The following is an 11,976-nucleotide window of genomic DNA, read 5'->3' as shown; positions in this document are numbered from 1 at the left end:
CATCTATTTTGCCATAACTCTTGCCTAAACCTTTCTAGCGTTGTGATACATCTGTAGACTTGCTGCATGTAAGACAGGCCCCTCAAGAGAACAACTACTTCGGTGGTAGCAGGTTCTCTTCCTGACACGTAAGTTTGACGCCAACTGCATTTGGAGAACACAAAAGGTACTTCTCAGAAACGCTCTGAATGTACTTTTATCTGAGAGACTACAGTCACGGTAAGTTTGGACAGGAATCGATAAAAAGATTAAATAACACACTCAGCGAAATGCCCAGCCGCAAAGGCAAAATTCCGCCTGTTTCAGATGTGACGGACAATGTTCTGTTTGCCCCTGACTGGTCAGCTCCACGCGCAACAAACGCTCCGGTGTCGTTTCGCCTTCAGGCAGCGCCGCACGGCAGCAGGTGTTTCCAGGCCTGGCCGCCAAGCGGAACGCGGCAGCACCGGCGCAGACGCCGCGCCCGCCGTCCCCCACCACCAGACGTGCGCCTCCCCGAGCTCCTATCCAGCAGACGCCCCCTCCCCTTCTTGGGTGAGTGATCGAGCGCGCGCAAAGCAAGCCATTTGAATGCATGCCTGTCCGTCAGTCAAGTCGCCATTACTGCGGCGCCCGGGGAACGGCGCAGTGACGGTAAATCGTCATAAAAGTGTCAGCCGGGCTGACGTGACAGCTGCGCGGGCCCTCCCCGTTGCTACCCCCCTTCCCCCCCCCCCCACCAACACCCGCCGCCCCGCGCCTAATTAAAGGGCGCGATTTATAGTCGCCCGCTCCCTGCGAAAGCCTCGCGCACACTCGCGTTCGGGGAACCCCCGCCGGCAAATAGATTTATTTTGCGACGCCAATAGCGGCATCTAGCGGCAAACTAGGATTCAGGGTGAGGTCGCGGGGGGCGCGCGAGTGATGGGAGGGGCAGGCCTTCCTCCGCAGCCTGCCCGTCTCCGCCGGCTTCGACGTGACTTTGTTTCGAAACGCGCTGCCAGCCGCCACATGGGCAAGCGGCCAACCGTCGTTCGTCCTTCAGCTGCTCTGCTCACTGAGACACATCTAACACGAAATGTCTAACTTTTACAGAAGTGTAGCCTGCTGCAATTACTACATCACATTTATTACACTCATTATCAAAAGAGATAACAGCCACCCAACTTGAGAGTGTTCGTCATTACTTGCATACAAACAACCAACTGGCGCATCTAAAGGTTTGATCACCAGTCAGCTTCGATCCCATTAGAGATCAAGAAACTGCAAGAGGAGACCTAAGAAAAAGCAATTATCCTTAGGTAAAACCTCAGTCAAAAAATATTGAAAGCTAAAGTTCCACAACGAGCGAAGAGACGTACCACATAACCCAATACAGGTCTAGTGTACTTTGACTTTATCCATACTGGATGAGAGGTCGTGGTTGTGAATGTCAATGTTAAAAAATATATCGGCTCAGCCACTTGTTTATAGTGTAAAACACTAAGATTGACGCGTTTCGGAAGTCAGGCTTCCATCATCAGAATAATAAAAAGTAAAAGAACCTGTTAAAACTCGCTAAACTGGAACATGCACCAGGTACAATAAAATTACTTGCGCGTGAGCTCACTCGTGTTTGGCTACGTGGTGTGTGGTATCAATGAAGACGCACGGGCGGTTTACGACGATAGAGGAGAGAGTCATGTGGTTAGATGTTGAACACCATAGGCGACACCACTTTAGAGTTTTTTATATTTTGACGACTACGTGGAGATGCACCTTGGAAGACACGGCTGCAACAAGGGAAGTAGCCAATATGTTTTAATTTTATTATCAATTTTATTGTGCCTGGTGCATATTCAATTTTAGCGAGTTTTAACAGGTTCTTTTACTTTTTATTATTCTGATGATGGAAGCTTGACTTCCGAAACGCGTCAATCTTAGTGTTTTACACTATAAACAAGTGGTTGAGCCAATATATTTTTTAACATTGTGGTCTAGTGTAGATCACGATGTAAAAATCACTGAAATTTGGGGAATCTGTAGCAAAACGAATTGGACGACCTAGTTTTTAAAAGTAAACAGACGTCTTAATAGTCGACCAAACAGACACACAGACAGACAGCCGGACGGACATCAAAGTGATACTGTAAGAGCCCTATTTTTACCAATTACGTCACGCTAAAAAGAGATGGAAATTTCAGATGTAACAAACCAATAACACAAAATCACATAGTAGATTGTGTTTTTCTCCATGAATTGAATCCCTCCGTTGAGCATGAAAATACAGAACCAACCCAGAATCTACTAAATTATTCTTCCTCGACAGTACATTTGTTTTCCCATCGACATTTACAACGATTAGTGACATGAAATGATCCCAAGCACGCACAAGTTCATTAACCTATGAGAAAGCTCTCACTGTGTAAATTAAACAAGTTACAAAATCGTAAATAATATACGACAAAACACATTTTCGTCAGCTGTCAAGTATGTAAACTACACTGTTACCCACTCGTGTCCAACGCGAAATAAGGCAGAGATTATGATAGATTCTCATGCGTGATGCTTAACAGCCAACAATTTAAATTTAAAAGTAGCTGCCATGAACATTATAATAACTTGAAAACTTAGGAAAATACATTAAATGATTTTTAGTGGCTGTGACTGTTACTATAAAAATTTGTTAGGAAGTGAAATGCTTATTTGGGAAAGGATATAACTGAGAGCAGCTGAGTTTTGGGAAATGAGAAAAGACTTAATAAATCAGTACAGCTCTTAGTGTACCCAACATTACATTCATTAAATTATTTGTCCATATATTTAGGATATTAGTGGGAATTTTTAGTACATGAAAATTCATGTAATTGCAAAATGCATTGTAATGCATTGTAATTACAAAAAATATTCAAGTTTGAAAATTTTCTTCATGTCAATAAACATACGCACTTTAGAAAAAAACCTATTGAATGACATTGGATACTCATTAATAATGTTTAATTTTCATTTACTTTAGAATAAACAAATAGCATAACATATATGTGATGTCATTTAACGAACTCCAGAAAGTTGTAAAACATAGTTACCCATAAGAATTGTTTGCAGGCCACTGGACGAAAAGTCTTGATGTTTATCTAGTATGTATTTCACAGTTTTAGATAAGTCCTTAACTTTATCACGATTGACAGCCAGTTCTTCATCATCATATGCTCTTTCAGTTGAAATTACACATTAGACATTCGTATGAAACTTGCGTCTTAGTATATAAGTATGCTTTTTTAAACCCCTATCTGTCGTGAAGCAGTAACTATGCCTTTAGTGGCTTAGTTTTTTTTTTCAAACAACGTGAAATCAGCAATAGTGAAATCTTGTTTTTGTTATAGTGAAACTGCACTGGATTTAAATTTTTCTGGTTCGTTTGTCCAGTTTTGGCTATCATGTTTTGAAATTTACTGTATTCTCCAATGTAATCAAGTGAACATTAAATTTACCACCAATTGGAGCAGGACAGATGATTTCACAAACTTCTAGCGGTTCATAATATTTCTTTCTCTTTCTGAGTACCCACCACGAATTCCTCTCCTGTAGCAACCTCTTCATCTCAGAGTAGAACTTGCAACCCACGTCCTCAATTACTCAATTATTTGCTGGGTATATGCCAATCTCCGTCTTCTCCTACAGTTTTTATCCTGTACAGCTCCATCTAGCATCATGGAAGCTATTCCCTGGTAATTTAACAAATGTCTTATCATCCTGTCCCTTCTTCTTCTCAGTGTTTTCTATACATTCCTTTCCTCTCTGATTCTGTGCACGATCTCCTTTTCCTTACCTTATCAGTCCACCCAATTTTTCGACATTCGTCTGTAGCAACACATTTCAAATGTTCGAGTCTCTTCTGTTCTGGTTTTCCCCGTAGTCCATGTTCACTACCATACAATGTGTGCTCCAAATGTACAGTCTCAGAAATTTCTTCCTCAAGTTAAGACCTGTGTTTAACACTAGTCCATGTTCACTACCATACAATGTGTGCTCCAAATGTACAGTCTCAGAAATTTCTTCCTCGAGTTAAGACCTGTGTTTAACACTAGTAGACTCCTCTTGCCTAGGAGCGCCCTTTTTGCCAATGCTACTCTGGTTTTTATGTCCTCCTGGTTCTGCCGTCATCATTTATTTTGCTGCCTAGGTAGTAGAATTCCTTGACTTCATCTACTTCACGACCATCAATCCTGATGTTAAGTTTCTCGCTCCTCTCTTTTCTATAGCTTCTTAATACTTTCGTTTTTCTTCGATTTACTCCCATTGCATATTCTGTATGGATTAGACTGCTCATTTCACTTAGCAGATTCTGTAACTCTTCTTCACTTTCACTCAGGATAGTAAAGTTATCAGCGAATTTTATCACTGATATCCGTTCACCTTGAATGTTAAATCCACTCTTTAACCTTCCTTTTATTTCCATCATTGCTTCTTCAGTGTCTAGATTGAACAGTAGGGGCGAAGGACTACATCCTTGCCGTACACGCTTTTTAATCGAAGCACTGTCCAGCACTGGTAGCTGAGTGGTCAGCGCGACGGAATGTCATGCCTAACGGCCGGGGTTCGATTCCCGGCTGGGTCGGAGATTTTCTCCGCTCAGGGACTGGTGTTGTCCCTATCATCACCATTTCATCCCCACTGACACGCAAGTCGCCGAAGTGGTGTCAACTCGAAAGACTTGCATCAGGCGAACGGTCTACCCGACGGGAGGCCCTAGCCACTTGGCACTTCGTTCCCGGTCTTACATTCTCATTATCTCCTCTTACTCTTGTACATGATGTATAATACCTGTCTCTCCCTATAGCTTACCCATGCACCATTTTACATTGTGAATTCTTCCAGCATGTAGACAAATCCTAAAACTTGTCTTGATTTTTCTTTACACGTGCTTCCATTATCAACCGCAACGTCAGAACTGCCTCTGCAGTGCCTTGACGTTTCCTAGAGCCAAACTGATGGTCATCTAATACGTCCTCGATTTTGTTTCCCTTTCTTCTGTATATTATTCTCGTCATCAACTTGGATGCATGAGCTGTTACTATGATTCTCGCACTTGAAGGCTCTTGGAGTCTTCGAAATTGTGTTGGTGCTTTTGCGAAAGTCAGATTGTTTATCGCCAGACTCATACGTCCTACACACCAGTGTGAATAGTGTGGTTTTGTTGCCACTTCCCCCAAAGATGTTAGAATGGTGTAACGTTATCCATCCCCTCTGCCTTATTTGATTTTATGCCTTCCAAAGCTCTTTTAAATTGTGATTCTAATGCTGCTAGTCTGCCTTTGATGTGCTCTTTCCTCCGTCCGTCATTGGTTATTTTGCTGCCTATGTAGCACAGTTCCTTAACTTCACCTACTTCGTGAGCATCAATCCTGATGTTAAATTTTTCGCTGTTATCAATTCTGCTACTTCTCATTACATTCTTCGATTTACTCTCAATCCATATTCTGTACTCATTAGACTTAGACTGTTCAGGAGGTCATGTAATTCTTCGCTTTCACTCCGGTTAGCAATATCATCAGCGAATCGCATCATTGGTATCCTTGCACCTTGAATTTTAATTCCACTCCTGAAACTTTTATTTCCATCACTGCTTCTACGATGTACAGATTGAACAGTAGGGGCGAAAGACTACATCCCTGTCTTACAGCCCTTTTAATATGGACACTTCGTTCCTGATCGTCCCTTCTTATTGTTCCCTCTTGGCTCTTGTACATATTGTATATTACCCTCTCTCCCTATAGTTTACCCCTATCTCAGAATTTCAAACGTATTGCACTACTTTATATTGTCGAACGCCATTTCCAGGTTGACAAATCGTATGAACGTGTCCTGATTTTTCTTTGGTATTGCTTTCATTATCAACTGCAACGTCAGAATTGCCTCTCTGGTACCTTTCCCTTTCCTAAAGCCAAACTGATCGTCGTCGAAGAAATCCTTAATTTTCCTTTCCATTCTTGTCAGCAACTTGGATGCATGAGCTGTTAAGCTGATAGAACGATAATTCTAGCACTTTTCAGCTCTTTCAGTTTTCAGATTTGTGTAGATGATATTTTTCCGAAAATCAGATGGTATGTTGCCAGACTCACATTCTACACACCAACGCGAATAGTCGTTTTGTTGCCACTTCCCCCAATGATTTTAGAAATTCTGATGGAATATTATGTATTGCTTCTGCCTTGTTTGATCTTAAGTCCTCCAAAGCTCTCTTAAATTCTGATTCTAATACTGGATTCCTATCTCTTCTACATCGACTCCTGTTTCTTCTTCTATCACGTCAGACAAATTTTTCAGCGATAGACTGTACAGTTTTGTAGGAAAATGGGTTAACACATACGAACAGTTTGAAGCATTAATCGTGTGTTGCTACAGATATATTGAGTACATTTTGTGAGTCGGGGTACACGCGTTTTTTACTACAATTAGCTAGCGCCACTAGTACAGTTGTGCTTTTGATGAATAAACAATTCAGTTTTGTAGTTATTCACAGTGTCGCCTAGTTTATTTGTTATCAACAAATCCAGCTACAATCATTTAAATCGCAGTTAATAAGTCTGCAAAGAAAGTACAAACTTTTAAAGTCTTAAACAGGAACTGTTTTTCAGCAGTATGTGGTCGGCCAGTAGTTACATCCTTCGAGCCAAAATTGTACATTTATGTTCCCCCTACTTGTATAAAATAAGGGTGTTAGCTAACTCATCTGACTTGTAGACATATCCGTCTGGGTCTTCTACGTCAAAGTAACCAAGTACGTAATTCTGACCAGTATAGTGTAATGACCAACACTGTACAAAGTAGCCAAATAGCTGCAGAGGATGTACGTCTGTTACCTTTACAACGTCGATTCGAAACATTAAGTCCTCCTTTTAGCGATGAGTACCTGTCCTGTTTTGCTTCTTATGCTCTGCGTGCCTTTTTCTCCATCAGACACTGTTTTCACGTACTGGAGGAATTAGAGGGGCGAGAGCTGGTCGTGGCGTCGGGCTTGGATAGCTCACTCTGTACAGCACTTGTCTGCGATAGACAGACGTCCAAGGTTCAGATCACGATTCCACATACAGTTTTCATCCGTCAGTATGTTTCAGACATTATTCTGCTTCTAAGATAGCCCATTCCTTGACTTCTTTTACTATATAGTCTCCAGTCTGAAGTTATGTTTGCACTAATCTCTTTTCTGCCAATCCTCATTACTTCAGTCTATCTTTTCTTTACTCTCAATCCCTATTCTATGCGGGTGCCCGGGTTCCCGGGTTCGATTCCCGGCGGGGTCAGGGATTTTCTCTGCCTCGTGATGACTGGGTGTTGTGTGCTGTCCTTAGGTTAGTTAGGTTTAAGTAGTTCTAAGTTCTAGGGGACTGATGACCATAGATGTTAAGTCCCATAGTGCTCAGAGCCATTTGAACCCTATTCTATGCTTAGTAGACTTACGTCCAATCAACAGATCCTGTAATTCTTGTTAACTTTCACTGAGGACAGCTGTATTATCAGAGAATCTTATCATAGACATACTTTCACCCTGAATTTTAATTCCACTTCTGAATCTTCGTTTCATTTCCTCCATTACTTCTTTGATAAATTGTTTAAAAATTAGAGGAGACGGACAGCAAACATGTCTCTCCTATTCTTCCAGTCTTATTGTTCCCTCTTCATTGTTATACATATTGTATAATATGCGCTTTTCGTTTATATTTATAAACGCGGTTGGACGCTATGGCTATGGATTAATTACTGCAGTCACTTTTGATATATCTTTAGTTATGCTAAGATGCTTTTCAATGTTTCACCCATTTCAGTTGGCCCAGTAGATTACAACGTTTTATTGGCTGTCTTTCGAACACTGTAGCTGACATTTTCTCTGCAAAATGTTGCTTTTCTTTGCTATTTGTACGCATAGAACACACCAGTGATGCAGCAAAGCATTTGCCAGTCGCCAAATTTTAGTTAGAATTTAAAATATCTTTCAATACTTTACATTGTCGAATGCTTTCTCTATCTTGATAAATCCTATGAAGGTATCCTAACTAATCGTACGTCTTGCTTTTTTTATCAAGCGTAACGTCAGGGAGGGCGACGTTCAATCCCGCGTCCGGCCATCCTGATTTAGGTTTTCCGTGATTTCCCTAAATCGCTCCAGGCAAATGCCGGGATGGTTCCTTTCAAAGGGCACGGCCGACTTCCTTCCCCGTCCTTCCCTAATCCGATGAGACCGATGACCTCGCTGTTTGGTCTCTTCCCCGAAACAACCCAACCCAACCCAACCCGTAACGTCAGAATTTCCTTTACCTTTGCATAAGATACAATGACCTAAATGTAATAGAGCCTGTTTCCTACTATTGTACACCATATGACCAAAAGGATCGTGAAACATATTAGTGATTGCTAATATGTAGTGTGTCCATCCCTTGCCCTTTTGGCGACCTGAACTCTGCTGGCGACACTTTTAATTAGGAGTCTGAATGTCTGTAGAGGATTGGCAGCCGATTTTTCCTCAAGAGCTGAAAGCAGAAAAGGTAGTGATTCTGGATGATGTAGTCTAGAGCGAATTCAACGTTTCAAGTCATTCCAGAGGTTTACCACTGCTTTCAGGTCGGGACTCTGGATAGACCAGTCCAGTTTAGGAATGTTTCTGCCCGCAAACCATTTCCTCGCAGAGGCTACTTTATTAAAGTGTGCATTGCCTTGCTGATACTATTATCGTCTCCTAACTGATCCTCCACTGTACGAAGGACATTATACCGTGAAAAGTGTACATATTCGTCATTTAGCGTTTTCTTAAGGGTAATAAGGGCCTCCATACTTCACTGTTGGTGCTGACTATGTTCTCCAGTCGTCAGACCGAAATCTCCCCATCTGATTGGCACATAATATAGCACGATTTACGACTCCAAATCCATTGTTTCCAGTCACCCACTGTCCAGTGATGTCGTTCTCTATTCCGCCTCAAGCGTAGCGTAGCACTGAGTACAAAAGATGTGGTTTATGAAGGGCGGATCGACCATTGTACCCCATCCCTTTTAACTGCCTACACTCATTGTGCTATATGGGTTGCAGGCAGCGCTTTGGAACTCACAAGTGATTCTCTCTGCTCATTTCATATAATTTTTTACAACCACCCACCGAAATGCTCGACAGTCCTGTCCGTCAGCACATAAAATCTGCCTGGTCTCGATTTAGTTGTGGTCGTTCTTACACGTTTTCTCTCCGCAACCGCACAGCCAACAGTCTGCTTGAGCAGCTTGAGAAAGAACGAAATATGCCTGATGCACTTCTCACTCGCGTGACGTCACACGACTGGTTCACATTCGAAGTCACTGAGTTCTCCTGACCGATCCCTTCTGCCGTTCCTGCTTCTTCACTGACAAGGCAATACTCCCCGTCTCCTTTTATACTGGTGGATTCTCCTCTCGTGCAGTCTCGTGGATGGCCCGTGAAACTGATCATACAATAGTTCTAACTGTGCTCCACTTTGAAAAATCTTGCGAAGGTGTCTTGATCTTTCACAGTTCCTGCTTCTTCTACAGAGTGTGACGCCATAATTGCCTTTCTGGTCCCTCTACCATTTTCCAAGTCAGACTGATAGTAATTTAGTGGATACTTCACTTTCTTTCCCATTCCATTATACTATGAGGTGAAAAAGTCATGACGAACCTCCCAGTATTGTGTCTTAGCTTCTTTTGTTCGACGTAGTGCAGCAACTCGACGTGGCACGGACTCAACAAGTCGTTGGAAGTCCCCTGCAGAAATAATGAACCATGCTGCCTCTAGAGCCGCCCATATTTGCGAAAGTCTTTCCAATGCAGGATTTTGTAGACAAACTGGTTCAAATGGTTCCAAGCACTATGGGACTCAACATCTGAGGTCATCAGTCCCCTAGACTTAGAACTACTCAAACCTAACTAACCTAAGGACATCACACACATCCATGCCTGAGGCAGGATTCGAACCTGCGACCGTAGCAGCAGCGCGGTTCCGGACTGAAGCGCCTAGAACCGCTCGGTCACAAGGCCGGCGTAGACAAACTGGACTCCCGATTATGTCCCAGCAATGTTCGATGGGTTTCAAGCCAGCGATCTGGGTGGCCAAATCATTTGCTCGAATTGTGCAGAATGTCCTTCCAACCAATCGCGAACAATTGTAGCTTGGTAACATAGCGCATCGTCATCCATAAAAACTGCGTCGTTGTTTGCTGCAAATGACCTCCAAGTAGCCGAACATAACCCATTCCCGACAATAATCGGTTCAGTGAGACTAGAGGACTCCGTCCATTCCATGTGAACACTGTCCACGCCATTACGGAGCGACTACGAGCGTGCACAGTGCGTTCATGACAACCTGGGTCAATGACTTCGTGGGACCTGCTTCACACTCGAACCCTACCATCAGCTCTTACCGACTGAAATCGGGACTCAATCTGACAAGGCCACGGTTTCCCAGTCGTCTAGGGTCCAACCGAAAAAGTCACCAGCCGAGGAGAGGCGCTGCAGGCGATGTCGTGTTGTTAGCAAAGGCACCCGTGTCTGCCGTTAGTTGCCACAGCACTAACGCTAAATTTCGCCGCACTGTCCAAGCGGATATGTTCGTCGTAGGCCCCACAATGATTGTGATATTTCATTAAGTTTTCCTCATCTATTAGCACTGACAACTCTACGCAAACGCCACTGTTCTCAGTTGTTAGGTTAAGGCCGTCTACCACTACGTTTTCAATGTTGTTGTTGTTGTGGTCTTTAGTCCTGAGACTGGTTTGATGCAGCTCTCCATGCTACTCTATCCTGTGCAAGCTTCTTCATCTCCCAGTACCTACTGCAACCCACATCCTTCTGAGTCTGCTTAGTGTATTCATCTCTTGGTCTCCCTCTACGATTTTTACCCTCCACGCTGCCCTCCAATGCTAAATTTGTGATCCCTTGATGCCTCAAAACATGTCCTACCAACCGATCCCTTCTTCTAGTCAAGTTGTGGCACAAACTTCTCCCCAATCCTATTCAATACCTCCTCATTAGTTACGTGATCTACCCACCTTATCTTCAGCATTCTTCTGTAGCACCACATTTCGAAACCTTCTATTCTCTTCTTGTCCATACTAGTTATCGTCCATGTTTCACTTCCATACATGGCTACACTCCATACAAATACTTTCAGAAACGACTTCCTGCCACTTAAATCTATACTCGATGTTAACAAATTTCTCTTCTTCAGAAACGATTTCCTTGCCATTGCCAGTCTGCATTTTATATCCTCTCTACTTCGACCATCATCAGTTATTTTACTCCCTAAATAGCAAAACTCCTTTACTACTTTAAATGTCTCATTTCCTAATCTAATCCCCTCAGCATCACCCGATTTAATTCGACTACATTCCATTATCCTCGTTTTGCTTTTGTTGATGTTCATCTTATATCCTCCTTTCAAGACACTGTCCATTCCGTTCAAGTGCTGTTCCAAGTCCTTTGTTGTCTCTGACAGAATTACAATCTCATCGGCGAACCTCAAAGTTTTTACTTCTTCTCCATGAATTTTAATACCTACTCCAAATTTTTCTTTTGTTTCCTTTACTGCTTGCTCAATATACAGATTGAACAACATCGGGGAGAGGCTACAACCCTGTCTCACCCCCTTCCCAACCACTGCTTCCCTTTCACGCCCCTCGACTCTTATAACTGCCATCTGGTTTCTGTACAAATTGTAAATAGCCTTTCGCTCCCTGTATTTTACCCCTGCCACCTTTAGAATGTGAAAGAGAGTATTCCAGTCATTGTCAAAAGCTTTCTCTAAGTCTACAAATGCTAGAAACGTAGGTTTGCCTTTTCTTTTCAATATAGAGAGGTAAAGCCCGAAATTTGGTATTCTCGTCAGACTTTTAAAATTGTGGATTTCGGAGTATTGAATTCCCTAACGATTTCATAAATGGAATGTCCCACACGTCTAGCCCCAACTACCATTTCGCGTTCAGAGTCTGTTAACACCCGTAGTGCAGTCGTAATCACG

The 11,976-nt window shown here is 42.7% G+C and overlaps 1 protein-coding gene across 1 annotated transcript in view; it reads left to right on the top strand.

Moving 5' to 3' along the window:
- Positions 1-269: 269 nt before the first annotated feature.
- Positions 270-11,976, top strand: part of LOC126227562 (uncharacterized) — a 140,029-nt gene continuing 128,322 nt past the window's right edge. The window contains exons 1-2 of the mRNA XM_049942238.1: positions 270-285; positions 387-534. Coding sequence (XP_049798195.1) covers positions 270-285; positions 387-534 — 164 coding nt within the window. The remainder of the gene's footprint in view (positions 286-386; positions 535-11,976) is intronic.

Source organism: Schistocerca nitens, chromosome 1 (assembly GCF_023898315.1).
Source record: "Schistocerca nitens isolate TAMUIC-IGC-003100 chromosome 1, iqSchNite1.1, whole genome shotgun sequence".
Lineage (NCBI taxonomy): Eukaryota > Metazoa > Arthropoda > Insecta > Orthoptera > Acrididae > Schistocerca > Schistocerca nitens.
Note: the sequence above shows the minus strand (reverse complement) of the source record. Positions and strands in the feature narration are given on the sequence as shown.